At 38.0% G+C, this 19,841-nt stretch overlaps 1 protein-coding gene across 1 annotated transcript; it reads left to right on the top strand.

The window, feature by feature from the left end:
• The first annotated feature begins 495 nt into the window (after positions 1–495).
• On the top strand, positions 496–17,744 carry bco2l (beta-carotene 15, 15-dioxygenase 2, like). Its single transcript, XM_088008459.1, has 12 exons — positions 496–519; positions 5,123–5,328; positions 6,671–6,882; positions 9,043–9,158; positions 9,298–9,400; positions 9,992–10,132; positions 12,837–12,997; positions 14,403–14,573; positions 15,201–15,338; positions 15,986–16,168; positions 16,310–16,420; positions 17,205–17,744. Exons 1-12 carry the CDS (start codon positions 496–498, stop codon positions 17,319–17,321), a joined length of 1,683 nt encoding a protein of 560 aa, XP_087864585.1. The 3' UTR covers positions 17,322–17,744.
• The last annotated feature ends 2,097 nt before the right edge of the window (positions 17,745–19,841 follow it).

Below are 19,841 nucleotides of genomic sequence, written 5' to 3'. Positions count from 1 at the left end.
TTTTCCCAATTCACCACTAGATGGGACAGTTCATCTGCTTTGATACCACACTCATTTATGTCCATTTAAAGGAGAGGAACAGATTATTCTGAGTACAAATATATATGTTGTATTTACTTTTATTTATTCTGACAAAGAAACGAAGAAAAAAAATCACTTTTACTTTTAAACTAAGGTACAAAATGAACCTTGGAAGTGATCGTAAAAGGTTCCTGGGGTTCTGTAAAAAGAAAAATTCAAAACAGCTAAATCTGCTTTCAACGTTTCCTTTAAAAGTTTTTTTTGTTTTTTGTTTTTTTTTCCCCCCCGGGGGCATTTACTCGTTTTGTAGTGAAGCCAATTCTCAGAGGAAAGAAAAACACTTTAAAGAGGCAAAAAGAAACCCAAACAACCAGAACAACGTGGGCACATGTGTATTCTGCTTTCTTGCATGCATGGCATCATGCAGTGCAAAATGCTTTGTGTTGCGTCGCTGTACATCATCCATCATACACCATGGTGAAACAAGATGATGGCAGTGTGAGGTTTCTTTTTTAAACAAATACACAGAAAACGGTCAGGCTTGGAAGACCGAGGCATCTAAATACAAATCAGTCCTGGAAGAAAACCTGTTAGAGACTGACCAGACCTAAAACAAGTCTGCTCACTGATGCTCTGAATCCGATTCAGTTTGAGATGTGCTGCTAAACAGAATGGGCGCAAATGTTATTCCCTCTATGTGCAAAACTATCTATTCGATATCATCTTTTCAACTCGCTCTACCTAAATAATATATTCCCATTATGTGACTGCAAAAGACTTGCAGTCACATTTCTGCCTCCAGATGTGATATGCAATTCATGAAAATCTAATTAAAACGTCTCTTGAGATCGCCAAAACATTGTCAAACCTCTTACAGGGCAGTGTCCGGCACACCACCGTTTCCTGACTAAAGCTCTTGTGTTCATTAATTTGATACTGAGATGAGATAATGAAGCGAGGTTTGAACTTTGTGCGGTTTTGCTGTAAAAGATGTAAGCCTGACCTGTCAAAGCTCCCAAATCCTTTTTATTGAGGTCAAAAACCCCTGATCTCGTAAATCTGCTGCTTATCAGTGAAATATGTTGTATCAGAGGCAGTCTGTCATGTTCTCCTGACTGAGCAGGCAGAAAAGCCCAGCGACTGAAGCCCTCCGGGGAAGTTGTAGTAGGTACAATCCAGACTGTTTTCCCTAACAGAGCAGCAGCTGAACTCTGAATGACACCACTGCTTATGGTTGGTTTATATCATGTTGTGGCAATAAACCCAGCACTGGTCATTGCCATTTTCTACATGCAGCAAAAAGAGAAAGATTTTGCAATATGTGTAAATATTATTGTGGCATGCCAGTGTTATTGGCTGCTTCCAGCTGTGAGTGTGTGTGTGGGTTTTTTTTTTTTATACCTCATTTCCCCCTGCATGTCACAGTCACTGGTGTCCCGCCACACAGTTTAATATAGGGCCCTTTCTGAGCCATCTAACATCCATGCTGTTTAAATTCCTACACCACAGCTGCATTTTACAGCAGCTGGCTTATTTACCACAGCCTGCATGTTTAACGCCAGGGAGCTAAAGTAAATCCATCACTGGTCTACTAAAGCTAATCTTGACTGAATGCTTTTCTGCTGTCTCTTTGTGATTGTCAGTGCACATATTTATTTCATTTTGCTCTCTAATTCTGTGCTCCCCCTGTCTCAGAACTGTCAGGCTGGGAACAACTAATTTAATTACATTTTATAAGCACAAATTATGATTCAAGTGTTTCCAGATCTTGTGCATACTTGTCAGGTTTTCTGTTTCTTTCATACTAAGAGAGAGAATGTACCAGAGGAGTAAATATAATGACTGGGTGTGGTTACCACCTAAACATAATGTTTTTTTTTTTTTCTGCTTAGATTTTCTTCTAGAAAAAAACATGTTTATGGTAGGTTTGTCCAGGCACCAGCATAGATTATTTACAACAACCTCTGCAGAGACTTGCAGCTATTTTTTAATGAGTACGTTTGGTATCGAGTATAAACTAGTCCTCGTGCTCGAACATGACATACGCACAAATCAGAAGTATGCACATGAATGCAGTTCTGCTCTGCATCCCCAGAACCAGAACCAGAACCAAACATGGAGAAGCAACACCCAGCTTCTGGAACAAACTTCCAGAAAACTGCAAAACAGCTAAAAAAAAAAAAAAAAAGTTTCTTTAATCAAGAATAAAACCCCACCTGTTTAGAATTGCTTTCGACCCACAATCCCTGGAATATTGAGCAACGTATTTGTTGTCCATGATTTTGATGATGGCATGAGAAATTGGTGACTGTAAGATGTTTTTATAACTTTTTATGTTTGTGTTTAAAGAACTTTGAACTTCCTTATCGCTGAAATGTGCTTCACAAAAAAATTTGACTCGACTGTCTTGTGAAGTTACTAACAATCCTTCAACTTGTTCACATTTTGTCACATCACAATCACAAATCTCAGTGTATTTCACTGGGATATTAAAATAAAACATGTTCATGAAGTGCTTAAAAAAGGATGTATGGTAAGCAAAATGTTTTACTTTAAAATGCCTAGAAAACATAAATGTATTCAGTTGTTTTTACCTTCATAGAGCCCACGAAACAAAGTGCAACAAATCGCTTTTAGAACTCACTTACCTGCTAAATAGTCCCTATAGTTAATGTCTCAATGTCTCTAATTTCATCTCAGAATAATCTATTCTTTTCTGGAAAGCTCTCAGGGATTTGTTGGAGAACATTGGCGAAGAAACGGCATCATTCGGGCCGAGGAACACAACAGAAAGATCAGGGAGAAAGATATGGAGAGGTTCAAAACAGGGTGTTGGGATCATGAGTTCTTCTGAGGTTCCCAAATATGCATTAATTATCATTTATATATGATGGTCTGTCGTATGAAGTCTCAATTAGGCAAAGTTTGTTGTAATGCAACATAAAGATGCAAAAAGGTTTATTGGGCATGAATATAGCCTGTTGTTTCCTGCTGACCCACTTTGATTTACCTAAATAACAGATTTCCAGGCTGCAGACAAAGAATATTCTGATAGTAGATAAAATATGTAAGTCTGTACAGACCCAACCTAGTTGAACAAACATGGACAAACATATAAAAGTCACATGCAGTGAAACACAACTTTAGATCTTTTCTTGTGAGACGTGTGTGTGTGTGTGTGCGTGTGTGTGTGTGTGCGTGCGTGTGTGTGTGTGTGTGTGTAAGCTGTGTTTGTGCCGTTTAATGCCCTGGATCACTTCCTGGATTGGAAATGAGGGTTCAAAGGTTTCCAAAGCTTGCATATTTCCTGTGTGCTTCTCAGGTGAAATCCAGAGTCATGTCAACGAACACGGAGTCCCAGACACACAGCTGTGAGTACATATTCATCTCTAAAATTTAACAAGACAATGTGCATGTACACATCTACTCACGCAGATTCAGCTGTTCCTAATTAGTATTGCTTTCTTGGCTAGTTTTTGACTTTTAAAATGGGAAATATTATATTTTGCATACTGCTAAACAGTAATTTTTTTCCCTTGAATTCACTTGAGTTTTCTTTTTATGTGGTTTGATCTTGAGTAATCCATGGGGCTGAGTGGATCTTGCTCCATCAGAACTGCAACAGATTGAAAAATACACAAGAGAGAATCATACCATGGATTTATCTGTAGTTATCAAGCTGCCTAAGACTGTTAGGCATCATAAAATGTAACAATCCTTTGTGTTCACCACAAAACACACTAACCAGATGATACTGAGACTTTAGCCCATTGCAATTCTATTTTATTGCATTTGAAAATTGAAAAAAAGTAAAATAAAAAATAAGGCTCCAGTCATGATAAGACATGTTGGCACTTATCTTGTCTTCCTGCTCTCCAGCTGAATCAGAGCTGGTAAAGGAATTTGCACAATGTCTCATTAAGACCTTTTTGACATTCTCAGTTGTTCTCTGAAAATGAATCACAGACAGTTCTATGACGAGTGAAAATGAAAAGACCAGAGAGAAAATGGCATGCCAGATAGAAAGTCGTGCAGAATCAGGGTTGGCGTAGAAGGAATAACAAATAAAGAAGAAAGAACGACTAAAATAAATCAATGTTTCAGGCGTGAGAATCGAAAGAAAAAAAAAACCCCAAAGCTGCAAATAAAAACAACCTAAACGCTCAAGACTTTTTCTAAGTTCCAAGGTTGTCAGCATTCCTCACTTTGCTCACAATATGCTCGTTTCTGAGCGCTGGAAACTGCAGGGATAGCTCCCTAAAAATGGCACCGCGCATTCAGATATCATTTGCAATGCGGCAGTAATCACACTCCAAATTCACGTCCACATAATAAGATGTTCAAGCCTATTATCTCTGTGCTGCACACTCTCATTATTATTGTCTGTTTTACTCGTAGCACGGGAATGAACAAAACTCCCTGATTGGTTGCAATAACATTTACATTGTCAGAGAAACATTCTCACCGATGCTCAGCAAGGGGCTTCGGTTTGTCCTCAGTGGTTTGCATTTGCTAATCATGTAATATACTTGCGCATCTTTTATTATTCCAGTGTTTTGGAGAGTATAAAGCAATGAAGTGTTAGGAGCAGGCAACGCAACAACAAAGAAAATAATTCCTTTGTGCTTCTCAGGTCATCACCTCAGGGAGAAGTGAGTTAACACAAGTAGCGGCTTTTGCAAAAACTGAGCAAAGAATGATTTGCTAAGACTCTCTGTAGTTGTTAGAATCAAAATGTTTCATATCAAGATGAAAAAAAAAACACTTGATCACAGTGCAAATTTTAAAACATATTTATTGTCACTGTTGCATGATTACACAATACAAATGTCATAGTCCATGGATTTATTTACCGGTGACACACTTCTGCACTATTCTAGCCAGTTCTCACACAGATTTTTTTGCATAATCCCACTTCACTATGCAGTGGACTCTTCAAAATGTAAAAACAAAAATCCAAAGAGATACAACCTTCAAAGCACTTCACATCATTTGATGCTGCAGCTGCACAACAGTTGAGAAGACTTTGTTGGAAGGGGGAGCCATGCTTTACTGCATGATTTCCTGATTTCTTCAGTTCTCTGACTCATATTTTCTGAAGTTGATTTTATTTTCCTTTACTCTGCTAGTACCCAGCAGGGAACGATGTCCACAGGCCAGTGGGCTGGAGAGTGTGGCACCTTTGTTGCATTCAGGGGAGGAGACCCCTGACCCCATCCCTACCACCACCAGGGGGACTATTCCAGCCTGGATTAATGGCAGCTTTTTGAGAAACGGTCCAGGGAAATTTGAGTTTGGAGAAGACAGGTATTTACCAGACACTTTGAATCTGTCACACAATGCACTCATACATTGTATTTCTTCACTTTGTAAATTTAATAAAATATAGTATATGTTTGCTGATTTGTTGATGATATTCAGCTCTACTTTCCTGAAAAGGCTCAGGAAACAAATCAGCTTATTTTAAACCACTATGTGATTAATTTTCTGTACATTTTTGAATCCTAAGGCAAAGTTGAAATACCTAAACTCACCAGCCACTCTGTTAGGTAAACATTACTTAATCCAGGTTAGACATGCTTTTGTCTTGAAAACGTCCTTGTGGTCTACATAGATATGCAGTTACTGCAGATTTCAGCCACACACATATTTGAGCCCTCTATTTCACAAACTGGATTCAGATCTGCTGACTGTGGAGGCTTTAGGAGAACAGAGAACCTGTCATGTTTAGGAGTCCAGCCTGAGATGTTTTGGGCGTTGTGATAAAGTACTTTTTCCTAGTGGAAATACCCATTAGAGGTTGGAAGAAATCTGGTCATAAAGGGACGGGCATCGTCAGCAGCAGTATTCAGTAAGTAGTAATATCTAATGCTTAGGTGGTAATAAAGAGCCTAAAGTGTCAAAAGAAAAAATATTTTCTACACAGATTGAACTGTTAAGACAAAATGGATCCTTTCTTGTAACTTGGTTACAGCAGATTGTGACTCTACCAGCAGAATGTTACAGGCAAATGGAGAATTGTCAGGTCAAGCAACATTTTTGAATCTGTTGCCGTTCACCTCTGGTGTGAAAAGCCTTAGTTTGTCTTTCAGTGACGGGAGTGGCATCTCGTGTGGTCTTCTGCCGGTGTAGTCAATTTGCTCCAACTGTTTATATGTTCTGGCTTTAGATATGGTCTTCTGCATACCTTAGTTGTAAAGAGTATTTATCTGAGCCGTAGCTACTTTTCAATTATTCTAAATCAATCTGCCTCCTCTGATCATTTTTCTCGTAACTGCTGCTCACCGACATTATTTGACCTTTCTTTGATAAAAGAAAGATTAAAAAAAAGAAACATTGCATTGTGTTTAAACACAATGCAATGTTTCTGCAAACCACATTGCATTGTCTTGCTAGAATATACTTTTAAGCATCATTTGATAATTTACCTTGTACTTGTATGTATTTTGTCTCTCTTCCATTAGTCGGTTTTGTCACCAATTTTATTATTGATTCTAGAGTTTTATTTGCTGTTGCCTTGAAAAGCATTTATTTTCAAAGCTCAGTCGAGTTGATTTCCCAGTAAAGAATATATTTCCCATGTAGCACCCTCTAGTTTATCTCACCTAAGTAACTTCAGTGAAATGAAATGGCTTTTTATCTCTTTCAGATACAATCACTGGTTTGATGGCATGGCCTTGATGCACCGGTTTCACATCTGTGAGGGCAGCGTAACTTACAGCAGCCGGTTCCTACGCAGTGATTCATACAACCTCAACTCAGAGAGGAACCGCATTGTGGTCTCAGAGTTTGGGACTGTTGCCTTGCCTGACCCTTGCAAAAATTTCTTTGCACGTTTCCTTTCCCGTTTTCAGATTCCACGTATGTATTGCTTCTTTATTTATTGCACAATCCTGTTTGAAACACGCAGCACTAACAGTGGTCGTTTCAGTATCATACCAACACCTTGGAGTCTTATGCATTATTGATCACCTGGGTTGTGACACCGCTGATGTTGGAAAGGTTTCTTTTCCTCATCTCTGTTCAAAGTAAACCGTGAAGGAAAAAAAAAAAAATTGTCGTCACGCTGAAGAGGGCAGACGCCATCAGAATACACCTGAAATCTCAGTGGTCAAGTATTTGCTGCAGAGCTGAGCAAGAATAAAAATGCAGCTTGCCTTTGTTTGTGAAGTCAGCAAATGCAGCATCCTTTGCATTGCAATAGAATTACATTAACCAATTGAGAACATTTGTTGAATTAACAGCGGCGAATGAATTATTCTTGGTAATTTAATGTGGCAGTCGTGTCCAGAACGCAGCTTTTCAGCATAGAAAAAGAGGTCAGTTTAATTGGTTGCGCTTACAAGCATATGCAGAAATCATTTCTTTCTCATTGACTCATTTGCAGTTACATTATGCTTGAAATATGACTTCAACACGGAGGTGGTCTGGTAGCGAATGATAATTTGTCAACACAAAATTATGACTGTTAAAAAAGCTGTCAAAATTACTATTCTCTTCTGTTTCATTAGGACAAGTACATTTGACAAAATAATTTGTCAGTTATTCAAAAATAAAAATAAATATGTTAAAATGTACTTTATTGATGCCAGAATTGGAAAATTATTGACAAGAAGATGTCGTCCTGTGACAATAATGATAAACTCCAAATAATGTTTGTAAATCCTAAAACTTGGTCTGGGATTGAGAGTTTTTCCTGCTGGAAGTATTTCTACACTATTAAGTCGATGCCTTGTACAGAAGCGCATTGCTATCACGCACTAAATTATTCATACCCTTGATAGATTTGAATGTAAAATAATTTTTATTCTTCCAAGAAGCTTATTTCTGATAGCAATTGAAAACGGGTTCTCTCAAAAAATAATTTAAAAATGTAAGATTTCACTGCTTTAATTAACGGTTTATTATAAACTGGGATTTTGAACATTATCCATGTCTCAGTAGTCTCCTGAAAAATATTTACTGACATTACATGAGTCCAGATCTCTTTATTCTTGCTGACCTGTTTTCTGCTTGTTTCCACTGCTAGTTTGACAGTTTATCTTACATTTGTGCTATATTATATTTTACACTTCAACCTGTTGCTGCTTTTAAATTAAGTTTACTAAAACTCTGTTTGAACAGCTGCATTATGGGTTTATCAAATAATTTTACTGAATACATGAAAATCAATTTTTACCCAGCAAAGAACAAGCAAGGAGTTATTAATTATACGTCTATTAACTGCAAGCTACGTTGCCTTGCATCCTAATTTCTTCTGTGTTTGCTCCGTATTTTGGCTGGTTTTTCCCTCAGTTTCTCTGCCAACTTCTTTCACTCCCTTAGCTTTCTCTGATGATGTTAGAGCTATAAAGAGTGTTTTTCTTGAAACTCTTAACTTTTAAAGCTTTCTTTGGAAAAAAATAATAATTTGAAAGTATGAGTTTCTGACATGTGATGTGGTGCCAGGAAGCAAGGTGGAATGGTGTAAAAGATTGCTGGGCTGCCCTCAGGTGCTCAGGGGGAACGTGTTCAGGCCCAGGAATGTGCAGGATGAACGGCATCAAAACAAGTCATAAGCACGTAGTTCTGAGGTCCACACATTCTTTGTTAATGTTTTAAAGCTTTCATTTACATGTTGCTAACGAGGCAGCCGGGACAAACCCCCGAAAGGGTGGCAGAATTCAAACAATCAAAGAAAATAAGAACATGCATTTATATTTTACTGCTCTTGTCCTTGATTGCGCAAGAGGTGCAATGGAAGTCTGCGACATACTAATGAAAGCCTGTGTGTATGTGTGCGTGTGTCCATTATTATTATTATTATTATTATTATTATTATTATTATTATTTAAGCAAAAAGAAAACACTTTTGAATGCATTCTGTGAAGGAGTGATGACTGAAAATTCAGGTTTAAACTTCTGCAAACTTAAGAAAAACAAGCTACTGGGCTGGATGAGCATTTCCTTCTCTGACGTACGTGAGAACGACGGAAATGTTTTGAAACAGTATATGTTCCTGTCGTCCACATGTGTGAACAGAGCCCACAGATAATGCAAATGTGAACTTTGTCAAGTACAAGGGAGACTACTATGTCAGCACAGAAACCAACTTTATGAGGCGAGTGGATCCGCAAACCTTGGAGACAAAAGAGAAGGTGGGTAGTTAAAAATTCAACAAAGTCTCTTTATGAGACAGAGAGCTGATAAGAAGTCAGAGACTCAAGAGAAATGTGACAAGCACGAAGGTTGAAATGTGTTTTTTTTTATTTTCTTTTATTGTCATTTCATGGTTAGGTGGACTGGAGTCAGTACGTTGCTGTAAACTCAGCCACAGCACACCCACACTACGACCGTGAAGGAGCAACATACAACATGGGCAATTCGTACGGCAGAGATGGTGACCTAGTTTCCTGTTTGCATAACCTCCCATGTAAACCTGTGAATCTCAACATTAAAGTGAAGCAAGTGCTACTTTTTGAAAGATGCTTCTTTTCCTGCATCACTACATCTCGCAGAAGCATCGATGAACCTTTTCACATCATGTGACGATTAAATTAAAAGTTCATTTACTTCTATTAGAATCTTATGCTATTGACCAACAGAGAATAATGTGTAATTGTAAATGGGAAGGAAGGTTGTTTGTGAATTAACAAAATGCTTCGCAAGGAAAAATCTGACAATGTCAATATTGTAGCTGTCCTGTTTTGGGGGGAAATCTGTAGTATAAGGTTTTTGAATAGCTCAATCTCAGTCAGACTGGATGGGCAGCTTCTGTAAACATGAGGTTTTAAATCTTGCCACAGTTTCTTGGGTGAATTCAAGTCTGACCTTGGCGAAGGCATTTTATGCATGAATATGCTTTGCACTAAACAATTCCAGATAAAGTGTTGCTGAAAAATGTAAGTTTTGGTCAGAGAACACATTTTTTCCCACTTGTTTTCTATGTTCCCTACATAGAATGTGACAAAATGATATATAATTTCTACAGGTTTTTTCTACACCATCATCCGCATCCCTCCTGCTGAGGAAGCGGCAGCAAAGGAGGACTCGGCAGACCTCAGCGGGGCCGAGGTGATCTGCTCCATCCCTGCAGCTGAATCCAGAAAACCTTCTTATTATCACAGCTTTGGTGAGACACACACACTTCAGCATGATAAGTAGTCACCTCTCTTTACCTAATCTGCAGCTTAGATGTGTAAAGAACTAAAATCAGTGACTACTGTTAAAGACATTGCTTCAATGACCCGTTCTGCTAAAATGAAACATTTGTATGGCTTTAATTATTCCATTTCTTATGTAAGTTCTTGTGTTCTCCTGTCACAGCTTCCTTTTTTCCAGTCACACTCTGTCGTTCTACCTCCGATTCACAGAAAAGCAACACCAATTTTATTCGTCTCCTTGAAAGTTTTAAAGTGCCTGGTAGATATATTTACGCCCCTTCAACCTCAAAAGGTTGAAATAAAGTTATTGTTTTTCTTGTCTGCGTTTAAAATAAAATTACAAATCATGTGGATGAAACTGAAATTGAACATTTTTTTTTTGGCCTACATGACAATATGGTGGAAAACCAGCACAGCACAGCACATCACCCCAAAACTGAAAAAAACAAAACAAAACAAAACAAAACTTCCAGTTGTGATTTTTCTGAAAGGTGGTCCTACAAAGGTTTGACTGAAAGGGTTTAATACAAAAAGTCTAACAGAGACTAGAGACTAACAAAAAAATAATCTATCCAGCAAGCATATGATCAGCAGAAAACTGGAATAAAACGAAAGGCATGTCAGATCAAAAAGTCACATAGAAGAGTGAAAATGGCATTCAGGCCTGCAGAAACAAATCACAGTGTATGACAGCCAAATGGCCAAAAGGCCCAGAAGCTTCAAAGTCACAGATTTGAAGAGGACTGCTAATTGATGATTTGTGTGAAACCTGGGAGGCAGCACCCAATTACAAAGAAGGAGGGGGCTGAAACAAAGCATATGACATTATATCTCTTAAAAACAAACATCGATTGGGATGTGGCAAAAATGCACGCTACTCCCCCCCATTATCTATTAGTTTCTTTTATTTGTAAAAACAAATGAAAACCAAGTAAAAAAAAAAAATCTTTCCACTTTCAATTACTTTGTGTTTGTCGATTACATAAAGCCGTAATAAAGTGTTTAGAAGTTAGTGTGACAAAATGTAAAATACGCTGAAGGGATTTTTCTGCTAGACACTCTAATGCCTAAAAGAACTCGAAAAGGGACAATTTTTTTTTTCTTTTTTGGCTATATTCCAAACACGCAGCTTTACAAAACGCTCACGGTAATGTTTAGTTTATCTGGTTGTAGTTTGTGTTTACCCGTCTGCGTTGGCTTACCTTCCAATCCACACATCAACACTTACAAGCACTTTGCAGTTATATTTAGTGACTGTGCTCTTTGTTGGGAGTCCTCAACAAAAGAAAACAAAATTCAAGCAGCAAGAAGATTTGGGCTGGGAGAGTTAAACCCTCCAACAAACAAACGCATGAACACAGATCTCAGTAAACTCAGCAGCGTCAGAAGCTCAGAGCACAGCATGGAGTCTCAGGCAGTGCGGAAAGTCGCTGCTGCATTTGAAAGACCGTCGGCGGAGTAAAATGTGGAGGAGTCTGTTTTTTAATGGTTGCTCAGCGTATGATTGGACATTACAGGTCAGCTGATACCCATAGGGGCAACAAAGTAGCCATTAAAAATCAAGCTCTGGGCCAATGCCAGTCATCTAAAGCAAATAAGACTCCATTACTTGGCTGATTTAACACAGCGTTGCTCCATTTGTTCCCTGATCACATCTCGGTCTATATTTCTGGCGGACCACCCTGTCCCACCAGACTTCTGGGCACCGAGAAATCCCACATGTCAGGAAAACATTGTGCAGTTGTACAACAAAACCTAATATTACATTTGTCAGAGGAGTTCCAGGTCGTGTTCCAGCTCTTTTTTTTTTTTTTTTGAAACGCTTTTGTCTGAACTTTTGCCTATGAAGTGAAAGATGGAAAATGTCATCACTGGGACCAGAAATATTACATTTGCAAGCCAATTTTGATGCATGTGGCTTCCTCCAGTCAGAGAAGAAATAAGTTAACAGCATTAGATGGCTGAAGGGACCGAACAAAGTGCAGCTGCTTGTCGGTGTGTGTGCAGGTACGGAAGTCGTCGCAAAGATTGTTTTGATGGATCACAAGGCCCTGCTGTAATTGAGACCTGTTTTTATTACATCTGGGTATCACTTTATCAGGATTAGTTACTCTTTTCAGTGACTTTTCTTTTAAATCTATACAGTACCAGTCAGAGCTTTAACTACACTCATCATTAGCGTGAATGTGCAGTTGAGTTGGTCCAATTTGAGCAATTCTTTCGTGCACACTGGATTAGTAATGTAGTATAAATCTTTAATAATTAAAAAAAGAAACATTAAAATTAGTTCTGTTCTGCCAATTCTGATACTAAAAAAAGTTTTTTTCTCAACACCTTGTAAAAATAATTTTGACCAAATTTTAGTGGTGATGTATGCATACAGTGTGACATTGAGTAGATTAAAGAAAACCGTCAATAAATTCAAACTTATTTAGCATTATTGGTTTAAAAAGCACTGAAGATGTAAGCTGTGTTAAAGAATCTACCCCCAATTAACAGCTCAACATTTGCAGGTAATGACTGTGTAATCCAGTCATTACCTGAATTTTATATACCTTATCTTTCATAAAAAGCTTGGAAAACTTTAATGCGCTATGTAAGAAACGAGCAGTTCTTCATCTTGTTCTTTCTCATGCATGCATTTCCTCCTGTGTGTTTCCCGTTTCTCTCCAGTCATGTCTGAGAACTACATTGTGTTCGTGGAGCAGCCGATAAAGCTGAATGTGCTCAAGTTCATGCTCTACAAGATCATGGGAGAAAGTTTTCAAAAGATCCTGAGCTGGGAGCCACAGTACGGCACCGTTTTCCACCTGGTCGACAGGCACACAGGCCAGGTGCGTGACAACAGCGTCTGAGCTGCTGGAAACGGCTTAAATAATCAAAAGGTCGGTAACACTTTATTTGAAGGGGGTTGAATAAGACTGACATGACACTGTAATAAACATGACATAACACCTGTCATGAACATGAATAAGCCTTCAGGAATATTTATGACTGTTGTCATAAAGTGTCATTTGGTAAATTACGACACTTTTAATACAAAGTTGACATTATTCAAAATGTCGTTGCTATGACATCTTGACATTAACCAAGAAATCATTACTGTTTAAACTTTACCTTTAATAACATAAAGTTACCTAATTTTTAAAGTGCAATCAGTAATACTTTTATAACAAATTTATATCAGTAATGATTTCCTGGTTAATGTCAAGTTGTCATAACAAAGACATTTTGAATAATGTCAACTTTGTATTAAAAGTGTCATAATTTACCGAATGACGTTTTATGACAACATTCAAATATTCATGAAGGCTTATTCATGTTCATGACAGGTGTTTATGACAGTGTCATGACAGTCTTATTCAACCCCCTTCAAATAAAGTGTTACCAAAAGGTCTAATAATCGCTAGAGGGCAAATGGTTCAAGAAACATTCTTCTTAAACTCTAAGCAAGGTGTGCGTGACATCTTTTGTTTTGTTTTTGTTAACCGGTATTTGTGCAATTTCAGACTTTAGAAAAGTTTTTTTTTTTTTTTTTTTTTAAAGTTCAGCTCAAGGGTTCTTGAAGAAACTTGGCTGAAGTTATCGTACAACTGCATCTGAAAAACATTTAGCAGCTTTATACTCATCAAAAAGGAAGCAGTTCCTCAAGTGATCTTTTTTTTTCTTTACATTTAAAAGATTTTTCAACTTAAATCCCAAAAAATTGAAATAAATGATAATTTTTCTTAAAAAATATGAAGGGATTTTAGAAACGACACAACCTCCTCTCTCCCCCTCCCCAACCTGTTGTTTAAGCAGTTTGGAAAGCCTAAACTTCTGTGTGTGATCGAATTCAACGAGTACAATGAAGTGCAATGAAACCCGCAGTCGCATGTAGCTGCTGAAAAAGCAATAACAAAAATTTGAAAGCCGTGCATAGATCTGTGCATGCACGATTACATTTTTTTCTTATTTGTTCTGATGAGGACACACTCGGATGCTGGAGCCTTTCCTCAAACATTGTTACTACTATCATTTTCTTCGTCTCATTACACAGAGCAACCAATAAACTCACAGAAAAAAAAAAAGAAAAGAAAAGAAATTCTGAAAAAGTTAAGGTGCAGGAGAACATCTGCAGATGGAACTCATCTCCAAATATTTAGCAGAATCAGCTCACTGCCCGCCAACTTGTTTGTCTGATGGATTTTTACGTTGCTGGCGTTTCGTACTGTTCAGTGGTTCTAACTGGTCCAACAGGAGAGCAAAGTGAAATACCGAACGGCACCGATGTTCACGCTGCATCAGATCAACGCCTATGAGGACAATGGCTTCCTGGTGATGGACATGTGCTGCGGGGATGATGGCGATGTCATTGGAGAATTCACTCTGGAGAATCTGCGGCGGGAATCGGGAGACGATTTAGACAAGGTGGACTAAAGCCTTCCGTTGAAAATCTGAGCTCAGAGTTATGTGTTGAACTTTTTTTTTTTTCATTTTGTCACATAACAAACTTGAATATATTTTCTCAAGATTTTACACGATAGACAAGCAAAACATAACCTCCAAAGTCTTTTGTAACCTATGAAAGGTTTCCTGTAGCTCATAGTTCTCACTGCTTTATCACAACTAACCATGATAAATAGTTTATATCTGCAGTTTGAAGAAATGTGAAAAAAAAAATCAAGAGGTGTGAATATGTTTGGAAGGCTTTTGTAATTAGCAACAAAATTAAGTTTTGTTTTTTTCAGGTTGTGTTTGTTAAAAAAAAAAAAACATTAAATATGCTTGTGTGTGTTTTTTTTTTTTTAAGAAAAAAGGTTTCTGGTACTTTGAGCTTGTAAAGTGTCTGCTTTCAAAAGTGTGGGAGAGATTTGTTTTAATCAAGAAAAACTTTCATCAAACCATCAAAGTCTGTTTTTTTTTCCAATTGTTCTGAGTCTTATCATTTAAATAGCATCATTGTCCAAAGTAGCCACACGTTTTGCAGCTTTTCGTCTGTGATGTCTGACAAATGTTCTGTTTTTTTATATTTTTATTTATTTTTTTTTTTTGCAGTTTTACAATTCCTTGTGCAGAAACCTCCCGAGGAGATACGTGCTTCCTCTGAATGTGGACGAACAAACTCCTCTGGACCAAAACCTTGTCACGCTGCCAAACTGTAAAGCCACAGCAAAGAGGACAAATTCTGGGGAGGTGGGATCCTACAGTATTCACTTCTCTGTATGGTCACTGCACTTCCAAAGTAATATGTTTAAGTGTAAAGAATCAGACCTATAATCATGATAAATACAGGCAATTCTCTCCCACACATTCCAAGCAATTACCCAGCATAATGAGATAAGCTACTTTCTGCAAGACAGTAATTTCATGACTTATCATGGGCGAAAATGATGTCCACCATGCAGTGAACAATTGCCATTTAATAGCTTCTCTGAACTCCCCACACACACACTCTCTCTCTTTACGCTCCGTTTTCTTATGGCACAATAAAGAAAGAAATGGTGATGTCCAAGTTGTCATGGCTACCTGAGCAATAGTTTTCTCAGTATTGGTTCTTAGACACTTTGTGTTATATTCACCTTTAAAAAAACGGGAATGTGTTGCTGATTTCCACTGAGAACAAATGAATATTGCATATTGCAGTTAATTGGAACCGCGTTTGTGCGGAAATGTGTATGTTTTTATTTGAGGGATGATTTACTGCAGGGATCCATTCGTCTTTAGCAGGCAAGAATTGAATTTTCAACATCCCCAGAGAGCAGTGTGATGTAAATTAGACCTTTTAGGGGGTTTGGTGGGGGGGAAAAAACCCTCCTCTGCATTAATTTCTGACCCAACAGGTTTACATGACCCACGAGGAGCTTCACAATGATGAGCTGCTGCAGTACGGTGGCCTGGAGTTCCCTCAGATCAATTACGACAAGTACAACGGCAGACCTTACCGCTACTTCTACGCATGTGGCTTTGGGCACGTCTTTGCTGACTCGCTGCTCAAGATGGACGTCCACACCAAGGAGCTTAAGGTGCCCTATTATCCAGAGACAACTTAGATAGAGCTCACGGCTAAATGCAGCAGTTTTACAAAAGAACTCTGTAAGCTGGATTTACAGCCTAAAACTGGCGCCGATAAAAGGTCTGCAATCCCCTCCCGCCCCCCTGTGTAGGTGTGGCGCTATCCGGGCTTGTTCCCGTCTGAGCCTGTCTTCGTTGCCTCGCCCGACGCTGCGGAGGAAGATGATGGAGTGGTCCTGTCAGTCATTATCACTCCTAGAAAGGTAATTTAACAAAAAACACCACTGACACAAACCACCAGCACTTATTGTCAACTTAAAGTGCCTCTCAAAAGCGTTTATAAACCTTTCACATTTTATTTACGACCACAAAGTGCGATGTATTTTCGTAAGACTTTATATGACAGATTAAAATCACATATAGGATATACAGCAAATTTTCAGCTTCTCACTATTCGATCTGTTTACCTGAACTCGGAAAGCAGTATTTACCAACTGCACACAAGGGTGCTCTGGTCAAATTAGACCAAAACCGATCTTTATGGCTTATATACAAAATGTTATACTAACACTGCACATCACCCTGAACACACCATCCACACAGTGCAACAAAGATATGCAGCTGCAGAGCAGCAAAATGTGTTTCTGCAAAATATTGACTACGTATTTACACCGCATTTAAAAAAAAAAAATCATTTAACTTTTATCCTTTGCCTCTTTCTTCTGCTTTCTGTTGGTCTTTCATACAAGATCCACTGAAGTTTGTTGCTGTAATGTTAACAAAGGTTCCAGGGGTATGAATACATTTCCAAGGCAGTGTAAGTAGGTTTTATTCAAGTGATAATAAAAAACCTACTTTGTGAGGTGTGTAGAGAAACAACATTGTTAGCGAGTCTTTAAACTTTCTTTTTCCACTTATTCACCGTTGAAGGGAAAGATAAATCCACTGCTACTTTTAGTGAGACTGTGCTCCTTTTGTAACCCCTTTATTTATTTTATTTTATTTTTTTACGTATTGCATTTTATCTCCTCCTGCATCTGTTTCCAGGAGAAAAGTACTTTCTTACTCGTTCTGGATGCCAAGACCTTCACCGAGCTGGGGAGAGCCGAGGTCCCTGTCAGTATCCCATGTGGGACCCATGGCGTGTTTAACGAGACGGGCTAGACGTGCCACTGTTTGAAGCTCTACAGCAAACCGCTGAAAGCAAACCAGCAAGAAATCCACTTTATCCACAGGATGGAATATTTCTCTTGATATCGCTGCCTATAAACATTCCTGTAGTGAAAAAGAAGGAGAAGACGTAAGACCAGGGGAAAACTGCACACTCATAGTATTTGTTTGTTCCTCTCTGAATGAGATTGATGCACTTCCTTGCTGCGTCTTGGTGTACCAGTTGGATGGTGATCTTTTAGAGACTCAAAGGCATTTTTTTTTTCTAATTACTTTCTCAAAAAATGTGTAATGCCCCTTTCAGAAAAAGGACTGAGCACCTTGCACTTGAAAGTACTAGAAAACAATAAATTAAAATCAATATACACTTAAAAAAAATCTTTTTTTTTCTTTTAAAGTGTTTTTGCATCACCACACCATCAGAAACACTATACTCCCATAGAGAAGAAAACAGCACTTAGGAAACAAAAATGCATCAGAGAAAATTCAATTTCTGTCGAAGTAATGTGATAAAAATGAACAACGTCTGAAACAGCTGCAAAACAAATGGATCTAACAGGTCAATAGCTTTCTGAGAGTCTAGTGGAGGTTGCATTATTCTGTGTTGTCTTACTGAAAACAACCCAAAACAAGCTGCCGGACACATACGCATTGATATTTAGGGCCACATATGAGACCAACGGCAGCTTGTATTGAACTGTGAGCTGAGCAAAAACACATGTTCAACCTGTAATGACAAGTTAAAGGTGTTGCCCTTCAAATCCTCTCCTGGATTGACTTTATTGATATTTTTTTTAAATTCCTACAGTGACTGGATTAACTGATTTGAAGCGACTCTTTGTTCTTTTCAGGCACTTTGTGAAAAAGCCGAGAGGTTTGAAAAAATGTCAAGTCTCGTAAATATGGATATTTTATGGCTTATGCATTTGCAGTGCTTTGAAAGTGACTATAAACCAAGGGATTTTTGATAAGTTTTAAATATGTCTCAACTTTAGATGACTCAAAATGAAAGAGGTTGTGCAGAGGTTTCATGTTTAGCCTGTCCCTATTACTCCTCACTAATTGAAATGGGATGAAAAAGAGCCATAATGCAATATTTAGATTAATTACCAATTACATGGCAGCTCCATATTATCCTAGGGAAATAACAAAACCTCTGTTTTTTTGTCATTATTCTCTTCTCCAGCTTCATGTCCTGATAAATTTACTTTATGGGTCTCCCATGACACAAATTAATTTGTTCACAATTCTTGATCTAATCAATCATGCTTACCTTCTGTGAGTGTTTGGCTGCTTGTGTGTAAGGGATGGTTTTCTGTGTATCCATCCCAAGACTGCTGCTAATCTGAGGTTGGGTCATATTGGTTAACGGTACCAGGAGGAAAACCCAGAAGTCAAGCTTATTTTGGTGTGTTTCTGGACACAGAGTCATGTTAATATCTGATCCATCGCAGATTTGTTCTGCGTTTCCTATTTTGTTACACTTAAATGTTTCAGATCATCAGATGAAGTTTAACATAACAAAAATAACATGCAGTTTTCGAATGCTATTTATTTTTTAAAAGAAAGAAAGCCATCCAAAACAAGCAATCTCTGTGTGAAAATATATAAATAAATGTGTTCGCCAAGCCCTGTAAGTAGTTGTGCCATCAAGCGCTTGTGCAAAGTGGCAATAAGTCATTCAGAACCTTGTGGACACTTTAGTGATCATTTCTCGCTGAATTCTTTCTACTCGACTACGTCGTTTAAAAACATGAACAGCTGATCTGCGTCCAGACTCTGATTAGACCTTTACAAAATGTTTAAGTCCCTTGGAAATTGACTTTGTGGAATCAGAATCTGAATTCTTCTTTTTGCCACTGTGCACAAAAGAAAGCGCAACAAAATAATTATAATACTACTAATAATAATAGCAATCCTTTATATCAGTGTCCTGCTACATAATCCAAATATGGTTTGGTGGGTTGTCCACTCCTGGGAAGGTTCATGACTTCTTAATTTTTAGACAATGGCTTTTGTTGTTCACTAGAGTCAGATAATAACCATCAAATCATTTGGGGACAATCGGTCGAAAAAAAAAAAACAACAACAAAAAACATACACAACCACTATTTAAAGCAGTATATAAGAAAAGGACACAGATAGAGATAACAGGAGTTGACGTTCCTTAAAATGAGCCTCATTTCCTCGTGCATGTCCAGATATGAAAGGGCGTGACTGCAGCTAACGGTTAACCTGAGTTATACTACAGAAGCAGGCTAATTTCAGTGGCTTGTAGTTACATGTACGTATGACATGGCTGAGCTGTTTCATATCTTATTCTGTTTGCACAGCAGAAACAAAGCAGACTTCTCAGTCGTTGAGTTATCTTTCTATCATTGGTGTGAAACCATTCCAAGCTCCTGTAAATGTCTTTAATTAGAGCCAATCTCAAGTCAAAAATAAATGCTGGCCTTTTTTAATCTTGACCACAGTATGAGACGCACTTCTGAAAGTGTTTCTGAGAACATTTTA

The sequence above is a fragment of the Poecilia mexicana genome, unplaced genomic scaffold, assembly GCF_051168715.1.
Source record: "Poecilia mexicana isolate PSO_F unplaced genomic scaffold, ASM5116871v1 scaffold_9, whole genome shotgun sequence".
In the NCBI taxonomy this organism is placed as follows: Eukaryota; Metazoa; Chordata; class Actinopteri; order Cyprinodontiformes; family Poeciliidae; genus Poecilia; species Poecilia mexicana.
Note: the sequence above shows the minus strand (reverse complement) of the source record. Positions and strands in the feature narration are given on the sequence as shown.